General features: G+C 44.4%; 1 protein-coding gene across 1 annotated transcript; it reads right to left on the bottom strand.

Annotated features, from left to right (window-relative positions):
* Positions 1–517: 517 nt before the first annotated feature.
* SERINC3 (serine incorporator 3) lies at positions 518–21531 on the bottom strand. The gene is made up of 10 exons (XM_048498227.1): positions 21383–21531; positions 16205–16366; positions 14562–14755; positions 12257–12336; positions 11617–11754; positions 9343–9512; positions 5194–5284; positions 3938–4118; positions 2904–3128; positions 518–1324 (listed from the first exon to the last, which is right to left on the bottom strand). Exons 1-10 carry the CDS (start codon positions 21419–21421, stop codon positions 1186–1188), a joined length of 1419 nt encoding a protein of 472 aa, XP_048354184.1. The 5' UTR covers positions 21422–21531; the 3' UTR covers positions 518–1185.
* Positions 21532–21774: the final 243 nt, after the last annotated feature.

Here is a 21774-nt window from a genome sequence, read left to right as displayed (position 1 = left end):
CATGAGGGTGGAGGGAGAATATCAGTTCCAGGATATGGTCCCCTTCTTCAGCAGAATGCGTGGTCCAGAGAACTGCTGTTCCTCTTTCATTTGGGGGAGGGATTATAACAGTAATTGAAAGAGCTTTACCAAAGCCAGCAATCTTTCAAATGTGTGCCTGTAAGAAAGAGCGAGTTAATGGGCAGAGTTAAGAAAAACAGGAAAAGTAGATGCGAAAGTGTTCAGCAGACAAGCCGTGCGACAGAAACGCAAGGAGACCTCGCCACAACGCAAAGAGCCCTGAAGTAAGCGTTCCATGGATAACGGGCTCCAGAGTGTTTGACTTGTATGCCAAAGGAGTAGGTGCAGCACAACAGACCTGATCCTTTCAATTTAGCAATGCTGTATTCTGCAGTACAAATGGGGAAGTGTACCGAACACCGTGAGTTTTCCGTAGCATGTACAGCCTGAGTCAGTCCTTCTTGACCTGTTTAGACTCCTCTGGAAAACAGCTAGAAAAATGACACTAACCAGCTCATTTTAATCAAACAGGTTTATAGTGCAAATATTAAGTCCCAAGATTGACAATAATACACTGGCATTTATAAAGATTGCTTGTGTTAGAAAACAGCAGTGAGGCAAATCTTCATTATAACGTAATTCAGTTAAAGCTTACTTAGGATACCATGCAAGTAGAAAATTACGGGGAAACACTATGACTTCAGCACAACACTTGATTTCTATTCTTTTGTTCCTTACGATGATCATCTTAATTCTAAACAGTTGCTATTTTAACAAGCTCACTGACCACACACGTTAGCATGCTATTCTGTCAACAACAGATTCCGGTTTCCTGAAGTGGAATGTACAAAGTTACAGAATGGCTTTCACTTCCATCAACTGAAGCATGAGAAGAACTTTTAAAATATATTACTTTCTGTTCCATTAAAACCTTCCAACATGGTGTGTAGAACGACACAACAGGCGTTTTCCAAAACTTTAACAGCACAGCTGTAGTGGATTAAATTCCAAGCTAGCCTGACTATTAAAGACAGCAAAATAGACATAGTTTAGATCTTGCATCAAGCATTAGGCAAGTTGGCGGCTTTCTACCCACCGTACACTGCAGGAGACAAAGCTTTAGCCGTAACTCCCAAGAAGCAGTACAGAACATTTGGCTTTCAGCAGAAAGGAGTTTCGTTTCCATCAGTTGAAATCCCGATTAGTGAGGACAAGCGGCGCAACTAGTGTCCAGACGTAAAGGGCGAGGCAGACCCAGCTTGAAGACATCTTCACCCAGACAGCCGGCCACTTGCTTGTCATGGTTCTGAAGTCGGCATCAGGGCTGTGCAACGAACAGAAGAGGTATTAAGCCGTGCTGAAAGCTTCAAGAAAACTAGAACACCACAGAATTTCTAGCTCTGGGTTTTTTGGTACCGCTCGGTTGAGCAGAAGAACAGCAATAGGCCGAATTACTGGCCAGAATTGCATTGGGGGCTGGTGGGGAGAGATGATGTTTTTGCTCCCTCCCCAGCTGTATGCCAGACTCCCCCCAGTCTTCCTGGGAAGATGTAGTTTTGAATTGTGGGAAGTCCCATTCTATGGCTAGAAATCCTTCGCAGGAGCCAAGCCACCACTGGCTGTCCTTCCCTGAACAAAGGCCTGACTACTTCTATTCAGATGCCCTCACCTATTGACCTTGCTATCTCCATTGTTACTCACATGCTACACTTCATTGTGACTCACGAGAGTTCTAAGAGAACTGTGATTAGAATGTCGTAGCCGTTAAGCGGGGCCAGCGAGGTTAAGAGTGGTAGATTCTAATCTGGAGAACTGGGTCTGATTCCCTGCTCCTCCACATGAGTGGCAGACTCTTATCTGGTGAAATGGACTTGTTTCCCCACTCTTCCACCCAAAGCCTGCTGGATGACCTTGGACTTGTCACAGTTCTGAGAATTCTCTCAGCCTCATCTACTTCACAAGGGAGAGGAAGGGAAGGAGTTTGTATGCTGCTTTGAGACCCTTTACAGGATAATAAGGCAGGGTATAAATCCAAAAACTACTTCTCTCCAGCCTAAGGTCACCCAGGCTTCATGTGTAGGAACAGGGAAACAAACCTAGTTTCCCAGATCAGAGTCCACAACTCTTAACTATTACATCCCACTGGCTCTCCTTGCCAGTTAGCATGCTTTGCCATGCTTTGTTCTACTGTTGTTACTTCCAGTAGTTTCCCACAGTATGTATTAAAAAAAAATGGGGGCCTCATAGGAGGAGGACTGTAAGAGATCTTTAGGTCACCAACACGCATTACTAAGACAGGAATGCCTAATAGCGATGGCATCCCTCTCTGACTCCGGATATGGACAGAACTGATCAGAGAGTCTCATTCCATACTCCAAACTGGCAAAGATTTTGCACTCTAGCACAGAGCTGTCCAACTCTGGTGCTTCAGATGTTCCTGGACTACAATTCCCAATTGGCCATGCCAGCAGGGACTGATGGGAATCGTAGTTCAGGAACATCTGAAGTGCCAGAGTTGGACACCCCTGCTCTAGCATCTCTTGCTTGATGGAAGAAGGATGACGGTTCAGATTTGAAAGTGACAACGCAACTGATTTGAACAGGCAACGCAAAGGAAGTGTCCACTGCTAGCTACAAGGTCCTGATTCATAAACTCACTGGTTAAGCTTCCATTTCGCTCTAGCTTAGCCACCCTCTCCAGCTCCCCACAAAGTTTGATTGTAGGACTGTTGTAAAGATTGCTGAGAACATGTAAAATGGTTTGGAGCAAGAGGGGAAGGCAGAACCTCACCTCAAGCACTATCTGACATACATTTCCACCACTTGAGCTTATGAACCCATTTTACAGAAGAATGGTAAAAAAAAAAGCCTCCCCAATTAAAAACTCCCACTGATACACCTACCTGTACCAATTGGTGAGAGTCATCATGATATACAAGGAGGCAAGAAACAGCATGAAGTGGAAGAAGGAGTAGCTGTACTGGGTGGCATCCTTTTCGTTGTCTGTGACGCGCCGAACTTCTCCATCTTCAACGTCACCGGTAGCACCTGCGCCGTCATCCAGGATGGCACTGTCACTTGCAGACAGGGTCAACTTGTTCACCTGGCTGTTGTTTGAAGATCGGATGCTGGCAAACCATCCAAGAAAGAAAGGTTCAAAATTTCAATCTACGAACTGCAAAGCAGCAACTAGTCACAGAACGGTTAGTCTGGTCGTCCCAGAAGTGTTCATGACCTGTCATGCCGCTAGAGACGCCCTCCCTATTTTCTTTGTTTAGGTCTCAGTTATACCTTTAGGTGGAATGGGCTTAATTGTTTTTGTGTAGTATTCTTTGGGAGGGAACTTTAGTTAGACCCTGTCCCTTTAAGAAGCCCTCTAGAGGCAGGAGCACTACGGTATTTTTATTTGCCAGCAGTCCCTTTGTTTCAGTTTGTTTGGTCTCAGGTGGATTGCAAAAAAACAGCCATATGCTCCCTTTAACTAAAGGAAATTAAAGTAATTGGAGAAGGCCTCCCCCTGCCCAATGTAAGATACCATTTTTCAAGCTGCGTCCTGGCCAAACACTCAAGCCCTTTCCGCACAGCACTGGGAGAGAAGGTTGCAGGTGGGATAAAGGAACTCAACTCTCCCTCCTGTCCCACTCACATGCCTCCATGCAGGCAGCGATTCAAGCCCATGGAAGCAATGCGGGCTGCTGTCGTGCATTCGCAAGGCGAGCAGCTGCCTAATCCGAATTATAACAAAAGAATCACAATGCGATTCTTGAAAAAAAAGGGGGGGGGGATGCAGAGCGGACTAGCATTGGGAGCGGGATCCATGCGAAGTCCCCCCCCCCCCAACACGTGGTTAGTCTGGGTTTATTGGAAACGGCCTTAGTGATGCTATGAAAAGGTTTTGTTCGCTTGCAGTTTAGCAACCCTGCTTCTCAGAGCTCACCTGGAGTACAAGAGGCAAAGCACAAAGATAGTCAGTCCAACAATGCTCTGGGCATCCCACCACTGCAAGGATTTTTGTGGTACAGGAGTCGGAGCAGGCACGGTGGTGGCGTTCGTGGGACCCACAGTCGGTGCAGCTATTTGGCTGATGAGGTCCAAAAGGCTTGGGTTACAGCTGCGATCTGAAAGATAATTTCCAGAGATCAAGCCCAAAAGCCCAAAGTGTCTCTCAGGGTCTTAAAACCAGGTCTGGGGAACATCAGAAATGTTTGTTGCCTGCACTGGGAGCTATTCCGAGGATGTGTTTGTTTCTGCAGGAAACCATCAACAAAGTACTTCTGACATTAGTGGGAATTCCTCTCCATGAGTTTACCTTTCCCTGGAAAAACCACATATGCAAAGTGGATGGAAAGTGCAACTGGTCTCCGTTTCTCCTCATAATAATATTCCTTGCCATAAATTGTTCCGTTGTTCAATTAAATTGTTCAATTGAAGCTCACACTGCTCTAATTCAGTGGTTCTCAACCTTCCTAATGCCACAGCCCTTTAATACAGTTCCTCATGTTGTGGTGACGCCCAACCTAACATTTATCCATTTTGCAGATGGAGAACACTGATGCAGAGTCTTAGGTGAACCCTGTGAAAGGGTCGTTCAACCCCCAAAGGGGTTGCGACCCACAGGTTGAGAACCGCTGTCCTAAAGTCTTTCAGAGAGGTTTCAACCATTTCTTCCTTCTTTAGCAGCTCCTTCCACTGCCGTTGTCATTCTGTGTCAGGCACGGCTCCCGCCCTCCCTGGCATCACACCATTCAGGCTCCAAGGTTGCACCTGGGCAGGGGGAAGCATCCTTTCATATACCTATCTGTCATATGTTAATGGACCTTTTGTTCTTCATCACTGTGCTTGGTAACATAGTTAGGTAGGCAACCTCGCCAAGGGCCTCCGGAAGGGGGGAGGAAGAAAGATGGAGGCAGAAGACTATCACTTGGCCTTGAGACACTCAGAACTCCATACCAAAGCTTTTCACACCTTGTTGTTCTATTAATCTGTGGGGAGATGGGAGAGGGTGTTCCAGTGGGAAAAGATGTGTTTCCAGGAGCCAGGATCCCCAGATCTGGGGATCTGGATCTGCCGCTTGAGTCCTTGCTGACAACCCAATAAGGACTTCTGATTTTATATGCAGAGTCAAATTTATTGATCGTTGTACCAAGACCTAACATTCTGAAGCAATGCTGAGCAGCTCGTCTGAACACTTACCTGGCTCATTGGACATGGCGGACCAAGTGAGGTACATGGTGTACAGCGTAATGACGGAGGACTGGAGAAGGCCCGAACTAGGCTGGTGTTCCTGTTTAAACACAAGGTGTCTCGTCAGACACAAGCACTTTCTAGTACAGTGGTTCTCAACCTTCCTAATGCCGCAGCCCTTTAATACAGTTCCTCATGTTGTGGTGACGCCCAACCCTAACATTTATCCATTTTGCAGATGGAGAACACTGATGCAGAGAGTCTTAGGCAACCCCTGTGTTGTTACTCACATGCTACACTTCATTGTGACTCACGAGAGTTCTAAGAGAACTGTGATTAGAATGTCGTAGTCGTTAAGCGGGGCCAGCGAGGTTAAGAGTGGTAGATTCTAATCTGGAGAACTGGGTCTGATTCCTTGCTCCTCCACATGAGTGGCAGACTCTTATCTGGTGAAATGGACTTGTTTCCCCGCTCTTCCACCCAAAGCCTGCTGGATGACCTTGGACTTGTCACAGCTCTCTGAGAATTCTCTCAGCCTCATCTACTTCACAAGGGAGAGGAAGGGAAGGAGTTTGTATGCCGCTTTGAGACCCTTTACAGGATAAAAAGGCAGGGTATAAATCCAAAAACTACTTCTCTCCAGCCTAAGGTCACCCAGCAGGCTTCATACGTAGGAACAGAGAAACAAACCTGGTTTACCGGATTAGAGTTCACAGCTCTTAACTATTACATCCCACTGGTTCTCCTTGCCAGTTACCATGCTTTGCCATGCATTTGTTCTACTGTTGTTACTTCCAGTAGTTTCCCACAGTATGTATCAAAAAAAATGGGGGCCTCATAGGAGGAGGACTGTAAGAGAACTTTAGGTCACCAACACGCATTACTAAGCCAGGTTGAGAACCGCTGTAAATCTAGTACTATATCAGTGTCACTTGGACCTTGACAAGTATGCGCACACACACAAAGGTGTCTTATAGTGAACCACACAGTGGTCTATCAGATTTGCTACTTGTTCTTATCCTGAAGCCCTGACTCTGGAATCTTAGAATTATATTACAAGTTTCATAAAGGTTGGGCATGAAATGCAGTATCAAACATGCTCAGAGACACAAGGAAGTCTCAAAGCAATGTTCATGCATGCCTCCACATCCATGCCATAGAAAGAAATGCATCTTACCATGACGTGCCTCTGAAGATATCAGCCATAGATGTGGGGCGACATGCTAGGAGCAAAAACTACCAGACCATGGCCACATGGCCCAGAAAACCCACAACAGCTACTCACCAAGATTTCTTTCCCAGATCAATTGAGAGCAGTAGTGGTGAACAGCTGGTGCACTGTAATCTGGAGGAACCGGGTTTGAGTCCCCACTCTGCCGCTTGAGCTGTGGAAGCTTATTTGGGGGAATTCAGATTAGCCTGTACACTCCCACACATGCCAGCTGGGTGACCTTGGGCTAGTCACAGTTCTTCTGAGCTCTCTCAGTCCCACCTACCCCACAAGGTGTTTGTTGTGAGGGGGGAAAGGAGTTTGTAAGCCCCTTTGAGTCTCCTTACAGGAGAGAAATGGGGGATATAAATCCAACTCTTCTTCCTGCTCTCATGATCATTCACAAGTCTCCCACCTACATAGCCAGCAGCACCCCATCTTGACAAGGAAATGACTGCATCTTAAGGTAGCTAACTGTCAAGAGAGAGTCTGTTATGAAAACTAAAGGCCTAGAAATCCAGTCTCCTCTCATGTATACCAGAAGTCAGAAAGTGCAAGTGTTGTTTACTTCTTTTATTCATTCATTCAAATTTATATCCCGCCCTATACCTGCAGGGATCTTAGAATTATATTTTATGTGAGTGCTTATCAATTCAAGATTACTGTGTACGCCTGAGTTTAGTGGCGTCAACCTTGTTCATTGGAATCCTGCTGAAACCAGTTGTCCCGAGACATTGGAGAAAGTTTCGTTCTGTATGGGAGTGGGCAACCTGCTCACAGTGAGTGAGATCGAGAAAGGTATGGTCAAAGTGTGTCTCACTGGTCACCTGCTGCAGTCAACCAAAGCCATAAATCAGCACCTACAGTCTTAGCTGATATCTTTTCCTTATTCTTTCTTCCCTTTGCCCTCTACTCTGCAAGCAACACTATTGGGACTCTGTACATGTACTCGAGACATCTAGTACCTTCTGCTTGTAAGAGTTCACTGTGATATGTAGAAACTAGCCTGGGTGTGTGCGTGTGTAACTGTCTGCACTTTTATGCATGTCACTGCAATTTTAGTTTTGTTTGTATGTATGTATGTATGTATGTATGTATGTATGTATGTATTTATTAATTAATTAATTAATTAGATTTCATATACCGCCCTATCCCCGGAGGGGGATAACAACTTTATTTCAATAAATTTTAAAATATTTCTTTCTTCTTGGACTTCCTTGTTCAAAGCCCACAGTGCTTGGAATGCTACCACTCCAAAGGCCGGGTCAGGTCTTTGACATCATCCGTACCAGACTTTTTGAAAAAGGATAGTCTGGATGTCAGCTATTTGTATCTCAAGGTCAGAGAAACAGCAGACTGTCTGATCAGCAAACCATGCAACAGTATCAGGAAGCACGGAAGACTGTGACAGCTGGCTAGAAGTAGCTGAGTAGGATGTGTGCTAAGCTTATTTCCCGTATGTTTACCAGGGCTTAAATCTGGGCAAGGCCATGCACTCTGTCTCACTCCCTGAAGACTATGCCCTGGAACCCGCATGAAGCGAGCCCAGTAGATAAAGATGTGTTCAAACAAATTATACACCTTAAATTGTGCATCAGTATTTTTCCGTAAACCCCTTTGGAGAGAAGGGCATGCGGATGGAGCTAGGTTTTATACACCTCAGATCTGTGGAGTTCAGTGACTGGCAGTGGCTCTTCAGGGTTATTCATGTCACCAGCTACCTGATCTTCTTAACATGAGATGCTGTGGACAGAACCTGGGACCTTCTGTATGCAAAGCACCTGCTCCACCGCTGAGTCAGAGACCCTCCCAGTAGAACACAAACACCTTAAACCAGGGGTCCCCAAACTACGGCCCGGGGGCCAAATGTGGCCCCCTGAAGGCATTTATCCGGCCCGCCAGGCATGGCGGCGATGGCTCATTCATGTGCAGTGGGGGCTCGAGGGAGAGGAGGAACCGGCCCCAACGGCTGTTGATTGCAGTTACATGATGGCACCCCCAAATCTCCACGAATTTTTTGACCCAGAGTTGGAAACCTTAATGTGGCAATGCCTGCTCCGCCCTTCCCTCTCAGCTACTCCATGTGTTGCTTCCTCTGGCTTTCTGTCTCCGGCCACTCCCATTGGCATCAGCCAGGCTGGCGAATCGCTCGCTGGCTGCTAGGGAGGAAAGAACCCAGGAAGATACCTGATCCTGGGTTAGATGGAATGCTTCATTGGGAAAGTTCTTTTTTTTTTTTTACAGGGGAAGGTATTCCACAGCCTCCCCAACAATATTTGGAGCCCACCCTGTACTTGACATACTTTGGTCACTGTTCTAAAAATAGACCATGACAGAAAGGCTGAAAGGTGAAATCAAACATTTTACAATCATTTGTGCATAGGAATTTGTTCATAGTTTTTTTTTAGTCCAGCCCTCCAACAGTCTGAGGGACAGTGAGCTGGCCCCCTGTTTAAAAAGTTTGGGGACCCCTGCCTTAAACAAAGCAAGCAGCTCGATCACGTTACAGGATTACGCCACCACATTTAATCCTGTACACTTCCACAACACGTTCTCTTAATAGCACCAATATCTAAAATAAAAAGTACCATAGCTTATAAAGAAGAAGAAGAAGAGTTTGGAGTTATACCCCCCCTTTCTCTCCTGTAAGGAGACTCAAGATAGCTTACAGGCTCCTTTCCCTTCCTTTCCTCACAACAGACACCTTGTGAGGTAGGTGGGGCTGAGTGAGTTCCGAAGGACTGTGACTAGCCCAAGGTCACCCAGCAGGAATGTAGGAATGTGGAAAACACATCTGATTCACCAGATAAGCCTCAACCACTCACGTGGAGGAGTGGGGAATCAAACCCGGTTCTCCAGATTAGAATCCACCAGCTCTTGACCACTATACCATGCTGGCTAAACCAAAAAGGCCCTTAAAGAGGAACCCTGTGCTGAATGCAACCTACCTGGACTTTGGGAAGGATCGAGATGATGGAGACTGCAATGCAGAGGATCATGTTAAAGCTGATGAAAAACTTGTTTTCAGGGCAGCCACCAGACGTTGTGTAGAAGACATAGAAGAGCACAACAGCAACGAGAGAGAGGATGTAGTTTAAGCCAGTACACGACAGCAGGGCTGAGGGAAAAGCACACTCCAATTACAACGTGAAAATGAGAACCGACAGCAAGCACATAGGCTACGTTTCAGGATGTGGCCTGAGGTAGGGGTCCTCAACCTTTTAGAGCCTGCAAGTACTCAAAACTGTGGCCACAGGAGGCAGATCCAGCCACAAAACGATTGCCACAGCTTAACTTCAGTAACTGTGTAGATCAGTGTTTTCCAACCTTTTCGACAGCCTGATACCCTTGACCTCACTCTTCATATCTCACGGTACCCCTGCCATCCTCCCTGCACCTTCCTCTCCCAGTTCCCCTGCTTGCCACCCCCCCCACCACCACCACCTTCCCCTCCCAGGATGAAGGGAAGCACGGGTGTGGGTGTGGGGTGGCTGCTGACATTGTGGCAGGCCCTGCCCCCTGGGCCAGCTCCATATCTTTGCTGGTGCCAGCGGGAGACACTGCAAATGTGAGGGGGGTCTGTAGCATTGCCACAGTACCCCTGGGACATGCTCACGGCACCCAGGGTACCACGGTACCCTGGTTGGGAATCGCTGGTGTAGATCCTTGTGTCGTGGTGGCAGCTGTTGTCAAAGCGATGCTTTTAAAAATCCGCCCAGTCGCTCAAATCTCTAATAGTCAATCAGAAGCCTACCTGGCTCCGCCCACTTCTTACAAACACTGGGTGGGTCACCCCTGTCCTAAGGGGTTCGGCTAGTTTCATATTGGCTCCATTCCTATAAGCAAAACTAAGCACTGAAATCGGACTCTGAGGTTTATCTGGTAATCAAGAAGCCAGAGGGGAAATCACGAAATGTATCTTCAATCCGTGTTCTCAAATGTCTGACTCCAGCACTCTGAATATTAAGCACATTAACAGTGCCAACTTAAGCAGAGTTACACCCTGCTAAACCCATTCACTCCAACATAAATAGATGTGTAAAGCTTGCTTAGGATATCACTGTAGGTCTTCAAAGCACTTTTCAGTCCTGAACACATCTTATAAGTGATGATCTCATAACCAAAGAGGATGCCTAAAGACAAACACATTGTACAATATGCCCGAGCAAAGGGAAATAACCAGCAAAGCAGGGCTCAGATGAGAACATCCTTCCTTCGTCTAATTCATGCTGGCAGGGGCTGATGGGATTTGTAGTCCATGAACATCTGGAGAGCCGCAGGTTGAATACTCCTGGTCTAACTGTAACACTTCAGTACTGGGATTTACCTTATTTTGTTTGGTCCCAGTGTTGTGAAATAGGAATTGTCTACACTATCATTTGGGTGTCATAAAGCTGGCCAATAAAGTGGGGTTCCACACGAAGCAGCAAACAATCAGCTTCTTGTTAACTTTTGGCTTGGACAGATTTATGGAGGAGAAGTCAATTTATGGCTACCAATCTTGATCCTCTTTGATCTGAGATTGCAAATGCCTTAACAGTCCAGGTGCTCGGGAGCAACAGCCGCAGAAGGCCATTGCTTTCACATCCTACATGCTTTCACATCCTACATGTGAACTCCCAAAGGCACCTGGTGGGCCACTGCGAGTAGCAGAGAGCTGGACTAGATGGACTCTGGTCTGATCCAGCTGGCTTGTTCTTATGTTCTTATGGCTAAATAAAGATAACACTAAACCTGGGAGTGGCAACCACAATGAAATCCAAGTATAATTCACTCCCTGCTGCATACAAAAAAGCCAAATGTCTATTTATGAAACTCATAATAAAGTGTCACACTGCAATTAAAAACAAAAATCACCTGCTATATTAAGTACTCAAAATACAATAGATATCAAAACACAGGAAGAAAAGCACATCCCTGTTTAAGACAAGTTCTCATCATATTCTATGCTCATTATAAACAATACACTGAAAGTCAAGCATAATTAGTCCAATAGTAAACAAGACGCTGGAAGCCAAGCACAGGCAGTTATTCACGATAAGATGTCCGCCTTCAAGGATTTTTCTTCAAGGCGCAAAGCCTCCTTACCAACGCAGCTTGTGTTGAATCACATCCCTATGCTTTTTGAGTTTGAGACTGCAAACCATCCTGATAAACAACGTGATGTGACCATAAATCTCACATTAAGAATATACCTCAACTTTTGGCTAAATGCCACTTACCAGCATACCAGCACCTGGCATTTCCCTCTTCCATTTTTTCAACCCAGGATTCATTCCAGGAGTGAGCAAAATCTACAAGGAGTACCAGCTGGATGAGAATGAAGCAGAAAGCACCGGCAGTGCCAATGCCAAACCATGCTGAAAAGGGATAAAGAGTTCTTTGTCAGTTACTTGGCCCTTGACAGCCCTAAAAGCCACCCGCATTTCCTTGGTGTGCAGATGTTTTCTCCAGTCATGCTTTTTTCCCTCCTCCTTTAAAAAATACCCCTCAAGCACTCTTCAAACTGCTGAACTCAAAAAACACAAAAGATTTGGCACAAAAGCATCCAGTTTCCTTTTGATTGGTTTCTGCCATTCAGCTGGGACAAAGTTAGGATTAGAGCAGGGGTCTGCAACCTGCAGCTCTCCAGATGTTTATGGACTACAATCCCCATCAGCCCCTGGCAAGGGCTGATGGGAATTGTAGTCCATGAACATCTGGAGAGCCACAGGTTGCAGACCCCTGGGTTAGAGCTTCAGTGAAGATACCTTCTGAACACCAAACTCTGGAGGAAACCTCAGATACATTAACAGACCTAGCATGAACTTAGTAATGATTTTTTAAAACAAGACGTTTAATTCTTTAGCCATATGAGCATACCTCTTGTGAAAGGCCCCTCTGGAATGTAGAATGCTCCAACCATGATGCCAACAATTGCAGCGATCTTGAAGAACCAAAACCTGTTTTTTTTTAAAAAAAAGTTGATCTTTTTTTTGCCCACAGTAAATTATCTTGTATTTATTAATAACCAAAAAAAATACTCAAGCAACAGCACTCATGTTTCCTCATTACCCCATCTGCCAGCAGAGATTTGCCTACTGATTCTGATCCAAGAATGACCTTTAGGCTCAGAGCAGAAGGACTCTCAGATCTGGTCCACTTCTTTGTCCTTCGGTGGTCACAACATCCCCTCACTAAAACCTCTTTAGCAAGTTACCTGACCTCATTACAATACTGTCAGGGCAACTCCTAGAACACGCATTTCTTAATGAGGTTTATACCCAAGACACTTCTTAAAGTATGCAGGATCTGCGCTCTGACAAAAGTGATTTTTTTGGTGAGATGATCTCAAACCTTCCTGCAAAGTTTATAAAGACATATACACACAAGTGTAAATAAATTATCTGGAAGCAGAATCTATTAGCTGTCACATAGAGTTGTCAGTTTCCAAGTCACACATAGTGATCTACAGGTGATTTCAACAAAACGATCAAAGTATTAATGAGAAAATGGACAAGGCAGTAAATAAGCATTCCATTACAGCACCTGCAGCTCTGGCTACACTCAGAAGTCATATCTAACAGCTAGCATTGCCAGCAAGCCTCAAGAAACATCTCCTGCCCCTTTAAAAGAAGGCTACATGGGCAGCTGAAGCTTTTTACGGCATGAAGGTAAATAATATCTTGTTAAGCAATAAAAATGAACAAGATTTCAGTAGCACTTTAAAGACTAACAAAATTTCTGGCAGAATATGAGCTTCTGTAAATCACAGCTCGCTTTTTCATTGTGATCCATCTCATTTAGCCTTTATTAAAGGAACAGGTTCTTTTTTTCCAGGCCGCTGGCAATCCTAACAACCACTATCGAAGTAGACGTGTGAATAAACCTAGAAACATGTGCCCACCTTGCTCTACTTTCCTACCTCCTCACATGGAACATTAACCAGTTACCTGAATGAAAGGTTGGGACGGGGGAGAGAAGAGATAAGCCCACAAGTCCAGCAATAAGCCAGACCTGTGGACAATTTTACTAAACAGCAGTAAAAATGTCACATTTAAATGCAGCCATGCTGTTTACAGGCCTAGCATATATGTTGTGGGAATGCAAGACAGCTCCGCAATCCAGATTGAAGAGAGTGGGGAAAGATTAACCAGATTATGTGGCAAAGATCTATAGCTGATGGCCATTCATTGATTTTAGGCATTCTTCAAGTCAAATGTGTTCTTTTATAGGGAAATGTTGGATTTGAATGCTTTGTTGCATAGAATTAGATGTTCTGCTAAGTACAAGAAAACATTTTTAAAAACCCTATGATATTCTTCATCCAGCTTCAAAAAAGGAACCATATTTTACTTCAGACCAGGTGCTCAGGAGCAGCAACAGAAGAAGGCCATTGCTTTCCCATCCTGCATGCAAGCTCCCAAAGGCACCTGGTGGGCCACTGCGAGTAGCAGAGTGCTGGACTAGATGGACTCTGGTCTGATCCAGCAGGCTTGTTCTTATGTTCTTACTAAGGCCCCTTCCGCACACGCAAAATAATGCATTTTCAAACCACTTTCACAACTGTTTGCTATTCTGCACAGCTTCAAAGAGCACTGAAAGCAGTTTGAAATTGCATTATTCTGCATGTGCGGAATGAGCCTTAAATGCATTTCTCTTCCGCCAACCCTCCCCAAGTTTCCTACTCTAGGGTTTGGAAATATTTGTAACTATTCTATGCTTAGCATCTCCTTAATGAACCCCAATACAATATTTTTCAAGCATTTGAAAGAAGTGGCTATGGTTCTACTGTACCCTGGGAGGTACACTTATACAGCCAATGACCTCGTAACAGGAAAGATACAGTGGGGTGTAGTTGCTGGACGAGTATTTGGGAGACCCAGATTCAAATCCTCATTCATGCCATGGAAACTTGCTGGTTAACAGGCCAGTCACACACTCTCAGCTTGATCACCTCACAAAATTGTGGTGAGGATAAAACAGAGATCGATGTAAGCTGCTTTGAGTGCACACTGGGGAGAAATTAATCAAACAAATAAATAAAACACAATATTTGTAAAAAGTGGATGGTAAACTCCTTTGTGGTTCTTATGCCTTTCCAATTTTTTGTGCCTAAACACAGTTCGTGTTGTGGGCATTCTAAGCAAAGCAGAGACTAAGAGGCCAATCCTGAATTACAACGTACCCGTTGTGCACAGCGGCTCTTGGATCTTTACTCGATTTCACTTGTATCATGAGGAGGCAGAAGACGAAGAAAAACACAGCCATAGCAAAACTGACGCGGTAGACGGCTCTATAACCAACCAAAGCTTCGCAGTGAACAAAACCCTTAAAGTGTGGCAGGCGAGTGTGATGGTCGTCTTCACAAAATCCAGGCACCTGAAAGAACAGATCAAAAATCCATGGGACCTGGTCAGAGGCAGACTGCGTGCAATATGGCTCTCTCTGCAAATTCCCCCACCCTCAACATAACAGCTTCAATCCACAGTCCATTTCCTCTATAGAAGTGTTCTAGAACTGATAAGCAAAGATCTGCTGATATCTCCTAGCACAGTGGTTCTCAACCTTCCTAATGCCGCGACCCTTTAATACAGTTCCTCAGTTCCCCCCAACCCTAACATTTATCCATTTTACAGATGGAGAAACTGATGCAGAGAGTCTTAGGTGACCCCTGTGAAAGGGTCATTCGACCCCCCCCAAAGGGGTCGCGACCCACAGGTTGAGAACAGCTGCCCTACTACATTTCTAAAGTTATATCTGCACATATAGGTTGAGCTCAAAGTGATAGAATAGTTTAGTTTGCTTATATTTCAACCAATCAGGTGCATGAATGAAATGGAGAATTGGTACTGATTTTAAACTTAGGAAGATACAGAACTGTCCTTTCCCTCCTCGTATGCTGTTGGTTCAAGTACACTTCTCCCTATTCTGGCTCACTCCTGCTGCTGAAGCTAAGCTGTTAGCTGTCTAATATCTAGAGATTTAAAATGTCTGAATATCTAGATGCCATGAAAAGACTGGGGGGGAGGGAAATAAACATTTGGGAGGAATGGAATAAATGCTGTGTTTACTTCCTATCAAACTAAAACTTCTTTCAGTGATTTAACAACACTAAACAGCATTATTTATCACTGTAGCATATAAAATGTACTATATTTGTGGAATTTAAAAGTATAAATATCTTCATTTTTATAAGAAAACTGCAAGTATACCCAATACTTGCTAACTTCAACACTCTCTAGGCCAGTGGTTCTCAACCTGTGGGTCGTGACCCCTTTGGGGGTCGAACGACCCTTTCACAGGAGTCGCCTCAGACTCTCTGCATCAGTGTTCTCCATCTGTAAAATGCACAAATGTTAGGGTTGGGGGTCACCACAACATGAGGAACTGTATAAAGGGTCGCGGCATTAGGAAGGTTGAGAACCACTGCTCTAGGCTATCCTAGTACAAGTGTATTTAATTTTTGCCAATTGAAGCGCTGGCCCACAGCTACAGCGGGCCTGAGGACGTCATTCCCATTTTTCCCCAGATGAGCGACAACAGGGCAGGAAAGTACGGGCTGGCTGGTGGCACCAGTTCTGGACACAAGTACAGTGTAATAGTACACTATACAGTGTGCATCTCCGCCTTGCTTTTACCGCACGCCATACATTGTACAGTGTCCATCTCTTTTCCACTCTTTGCCTTTACCCCATGCCATACATCAAGAACAAAATGACAGCCTCGTGGCTCAGAAGGGGCACGGAATTTAAATCAATGAGAGAAAATAAAGGAACAGGAACAACCACAAGTGAGCGAGAACCGACCGATCACACAACTGTTCATTACCTTTTTCAGTTGTTCTTCCATGCCTGGTGCCAGCATGATGCAAGCAACTAGAGTGCTCAGGAGAAGCAGGAAGGCATAAATAAGACGCGTGACGGTAGAATTCTTGCTGTTGGGACAACAGCGGCACAGCAGGCATGATGCACCGCTGCACAGACACGGAATCTGCAAAACAAGCCGAAGCGAATGAGGGCCTTCTACCATCCCTGGGAGCGCTTGCCTACAAATTACATGTCACATTTGGAATCCCTGTGCATCCAGTGCTTCTTTAGGAAGGAATTTCTGTTCATTTAATAAGATGCTGGCTTTGTAGGCACAGAAAACTGACAAACATGCAGCAGGTTTTTACTTTGCTTACTTGGCTATTTATACCCTGCTTTTCTCTTCAATGGGAATTCAAAGACTGTTAAAACATTGTTCTGCCCTCCCCCATAGCATCCTCAAACAGTTATCCTGTGAAGGAGGTTAGGCTGAAAGACACCATCAGCCCAAGGACATCCAGTTACTAACCACCCAAGATTCTTTTCACAACAGATGATACGATTTGTTTGCCAATCGTTCCCGCCCTAGCTTTACAGCATCTTTCTAAGTTAAAGGCCAACAAGCTTAGATTACCAAACAAGTGTGCCTCCTGCTCTATCCAACTCTATATTTACAGAGGTGACATTCCTTTACGTTTATTACAATGTGCATACAAGAATTTTTTTGTATTTTCCTAGATCTGTCTGAAAAAAAACAACACTTAGCGGGTGCACCAAATTCCCCCCTTCTCTTCTAAAAGTGTATTTATATTCCTTCTCGTGAGTAATCTAAACGCAGCCTTGGCTGGAATTTGTCAGTGATCCATTGTGTCAAACAGTTCTTCTGTGAAAGAGGCCTGTTATGACAGTGCTTAGATCTAAGAAAACTAGAGATGCTTTGGGCAGGTGTCTATAGACATGATTAGATCAACAGTCCGATTTGCACATCTTGTACAAAATACTAGTGCCAATACAGTTGAGTGGCTTTTATTGAAACTTAAATCTGTAAATTCTACAGAAGGTTTATGAGAAGATTCATGCAGAGGACGGTAAGAACAATCTTGTCGTGGGGAGCGGGAAGGGAGGGTTTTTATCGCCATCTGCATTTTATTTCTGGTTTTATTAGAATGTTGTATCGCTATTAGTTTTAATATAATATTATTAACTGTTATATTGTGTTGTACACCGCCCTGAGCCCTCCAGGGGAGGGCAGCTAATAAATCCAAAGTATAAATAAATAAAGTCTTGGGGCAGCCATAAACAAAACAAAGAACTTGTCAAAGGCTTTCACGGCCGGATTCAACTGGTTCTGGTGGGTTTTCTGGGCTGTGTGGTGGTGGTCTGGTGGATCTTGTTCCTAACGTTTCGCCTGCATCTGTGGTTGGCATCTTCAGAGGTGTATCACAGAGGGAAGTCTGTTACACACTGTGTCCAGAGAGAAGGGAATGTTTGGGGTATATATTGTCCATGTCCCAAAGCAGGGAAACAATTAGTAAGTGTTTGGGTGGAACTTGTTATGCAAAGATGTGGTTGATAGTATTGTATTGCAGGTGGAGTTTATCAGTGCAGGGAGTGATTCACATTTTCATGCCCTGCAGCAGCAGCAGTATTGAATGCAAATCCATCCAAACACAGTCACAAACTGATACCTACTGATAAGTCAAAGTGACTTTTCACTCCTTCTTGACACATAGGCCCCTTCTGCACATGCAGAATAATGCACTTTCAATCCACTTTCACAATTGTTTGCAAGTGGATTTTGCTATTTCGCACAGCTGCAAAGTGCATTGAAAGTGCATTATTCTGCATGTGCGGAAGGGGCCTTAGAAACTCAGTGCTTTCTAATTAACTACCAATGATTGCAGGCAATTAACTTCCATCTTATGGGACCCATTTGTGCACCCAGCAACTAATTACCAGTACATGCTTCTTGTTGAGCTATTTACTTTTGGGGTTATGGCAAAGCAGAGAAATCACATGACAAAGGAAAAAGGGCAGATTTAGCCTCAAGCTAAATCTCAAAGAATGAGTGGACTGAATGATCAGGCTGCAATACTTCAGAATGGAGGTGATAGGTTTCACCTTCACTAAAGAATAGAACACAAATAGAAAACCAGTATGAGAAGAAGATCCTCCATCAACTGTTTCCCTGTTGGGCTGGTTTTCTATTTGCACAGAGTTTTTAACAGAGGTGAGGATTCCAAAATGTGAACTTAGATTATCCTTCTTTCTCCCATCTGAAATGACACACTCCATTCTCCTACTTTCAAACCCATCATCTTCTCCTGTATATATATGAACTGGATCTAGGCTGGGAAAGGTTCTGTGGACCTGCAGGAAAACAGCATTTTGGAGGAATTGTGGGCTACAGCAAAGGCAAGAAAGTCAAACACTTCTGTTAGTGGGTTCTAATAGATCCAACTCCTACTGCAGAAAGAAACATGGGGGAAATAGCACTTTCAAGCACTGGATAAAAATTGCACCAGAAAACTTTGTTTAGGAACATAACCCCTAATTTTCAGATTCATGCAATCTTAGTCCTATTACACTACTTATCAGATGTCTCATCCTCCTGACTGCATTGTGAAATCCATCTTAACTCTCAATGAGGGAGGACGCTTATAATAATATGAGTAAGCTACCTGAAAATAAACAATGAACCGCATGACTTTTCTAGACTAGGGACAATTAAATCAAATATTTTAAAAATGTTCAATGTACTCTGAAAAATTTTAAAGGCTCTATTCTACCATTAACATGTTTGTATTGCTCTCTAGCACATCAGAATTTGTTAGGAAGAATTTAATTAATTTTTATATATACTTTTCCTGGTGATTTTTAACCACCAAATGTTACCTATCCAAGATATCACTGTTTGAAGTGTAGAATATTAAAACTGAGAATGTGGTAAAAACAGAAACGTTGACAGTATTTTCAGCTATAAAACTGAAGGGAGGAAGCATCACACTCTTTTAACAGTCTGGAAACCTTTTCTAGATTTTATATTTAAAGGTTACAATCTAAATTTATAATGCATTTAATGTAGTTTTAGATGTCTAGGCCTTTATGTATTATGTTCTCAATTTAAAAGTCTACCTTTCTCTTAAAATACTGTTCAGATTTTTTTTCTGTCTAGCATGTCTTGCTTTCTGAGAATTCACTTTATGCACCCAACAAGCGGACTCAACTCCACAAAAACTTCCACAGCAATGAATGAGTCAGTTTCTAAGGTCCGCAAGTCTCTTCTCTTTTTTTCTGGGCTAGTCCCCTAGGGAAAAAAGGCTATACAGTTGACCAGTTTGAAACTACGGCAATTCTTGGTAGGAACAAACTCCCCTGTTCTGTCAGACATAGATTTAAAAAAAATCTAAAGAGTATAATACTATGGGGAAATAATCTAGGCCAAAACAGCAATTTAATTGAGACTACAAAACCATTCCCAACATCAAAAACCCTAATTCAGTGACACGCTTTCCAAAGATATGCCTACTCACAGTGGAGGGATGTTGAGAAAAAGAATGGAACCATGCACAGACATAGTAGTAGGTCACTATAAGAATGACAGTAATTTCTCATGGTCTAGATGCAGTTCTATTAGACAAAGCACATAAAATTATTCGCTGCTAATCACTGCTGTAATCACTGCATGCCAGGTTTGTGTTACTCATTTGCACGTGCTTTCAAAACTCAAGATTCCAAGCGTATCTGTCTCAGTAAATACATACTTCACACACACATGCCGGGATACAAGGGAGCACGATACCTTGTGTGCACACACCCAAGCTAGTGATTAACTCCAAATAACTATGAAGGGGAAAAAAGATAGTGGTAGTTTTTAACAAAACAGAAGAAAGCAGATCACACATTTGTAAACAGCTCTGGGAAACCACACAGGTTAAGTGTCTTCATACAGTTGCTGTGGAAGGAACTTCCTCTAATAACGATTACCATAATGCTGTCAGTAGATCATGAAATGGTTGCTAAACGTGAGATGAGTTTTCCCTTTACAATATCCTTGAACATTCACTCCAGCTATAAACAAGTGAAAGCTCAAACAGGAGAAATATGAAAGCATCCTTTGTTCCCATTAACAGATGAGCGTTCCATCTTATCAGTAGAAAGATGACTCTTCTTTGCCAATTCTTAACAAGAAGTCATTCAAGTAACATAGCAAGGTTGGCAAAGAAGGGGCAAACCCACCCACCCCTTAAGACCTTTCAGCTTAACCTGGTCAGTCAATGTAGGGTTAGCTAGCTGTGACTCAGCTGTCACTTCCGGCTAGCAATCAACATCATTCCTGGAATGGAAGTCACTAGAAAAAGAGGAAGGAGAGAGAAACCCCTTCCAAAATAAATGAAACCATAGGGAAAACCAGAGGAGGAGGAGAAGTGACATGAAACCAAAAAGCTGTTAAAGGAAACAGAAAAGCAAAGAAACATACTCAGTTTAAGGGGTGCATTCATAGTGGGAAAGGATGAGATGTACGGGCAGTTTCAATCTCACTATCTTCAGTTACAAGGATCAGATTGCAGGTGATGGGAAAGACTCACCTGAGACCTTGCAGAACGCCTGCCAGTCAGAGCAGACACTGCTGGGAATGGCCTGACTTAATATAAAGCAACTACATAAATTCAACAGAACAATGCAGAAGAGAGGAAAAAAACCCTGTTCTTTTGTTTGTTTTTTATATTTGAATACTAACTTCCCTCGATCAGACCAAAAACAAATCAGTGCAGCTCTGGAAGGAAACTCCCCTTGTTGAATAAGAAGAATTCTGATGGTTTAGCCCAGTCGTCCATCTAGTCCAGCATCCTGTTCTAAATAATGGCCAACCATTTTTCCAAAAAAGGCAACGAACAGTTCAAGAAGGCCAACGCTTTCCCTAAAACAAGACAGGAACACTTCCCCCACCGCCCGTTCCAGCTATCTGCCATTTCGGGGTAACCTGCTCCTGAACATGGAGGCTCCATCTGCGGTACACAAAAGGGGGAAGGGTTAAACTTGATCTGTGTGCTCCTCATTTCACTATTCCTCCCGGAGCAGAAATGAGGGGCAGACAGATCAAGGTTTAACCCCCATCCCCTTTGTGACCCAACCCGGAAGCCTAAGCTGCGCTGGGCCAGCCAAGCCCAACCCAACCCCAGCCCCTCGCCGCACTTACCCAGCTGGCCAGCGAACAGACTCCCAGCGCTGCCCCCATGACGGCCGCTCAGCCCCTCCGCCTCTCCTTCCCCCTCGAAGCCCCAGAAGGAGCCACCTATTGTTGTTATGGCCGCGCTCTGGCCGTCCGCCAAGGCTGATCATGCGGGAGGGAGGAAGTGGGTGGGGCCTAAGGAGCTGGCCAATAAGGCGGCGCGGCCAAGTCTGCCACTTGGTGAGGCGGAGAAAGAGCGAAGGAGGGGGGGAGGAGGCGGAGGCGGTTGGTTGGTGATGTCATGGAGCAGAAGGTGCTGATTGGGCAGGAACTTTTTAAGGCGGCTGTGCCATAAGCCGGGGGCAGTTTATGAGGGAGTTTAAGAGAAAGTTGGCGATGACGTATTCTGAGGGGCGGGG

Source organism: Sphaerodactylus townsendi, linkage group LG05, assembly GCF_021028975.2.
Source record: "Sphaerodactylus townsendi isolate TG3544 linkage group LG05, MPM_Stown_v2.3, whole genome shotgun sequence".
NCBI lineage: Eukaryota > Metazoa > Chordata > Lepidosauria > Squamata > Sphaerodactylidae > Sphaerodactylus > Sphaerodactylus townsendi.
This window is presented reverse-complemented; position numbering and strand designations above follow the sequence as displayed.

Coding starts and splice junctions, on each gene's coding strand:
- SERINC3 (XM_048498227.1), bottom strand. CDS start 21,421: ATGGGGGCAGCGCTGGGAGTCTGTTCGCTGGCCAGCTGG. Junction 14,756..16,204: donor TGGAAGAACAACTGAAAAAG/GTAATGAACAGT, acceptor CTGTTCTTTCAG/GTGCCTGGATTTTGTGAAGA. Junction 4,119..5,193: donor CGCCATGTCCAATGAGCCAG/GTAAGTGTTCAG, acceptor ATTATCTTTCAG/ATCGCAGCTGTAACCCAAGC.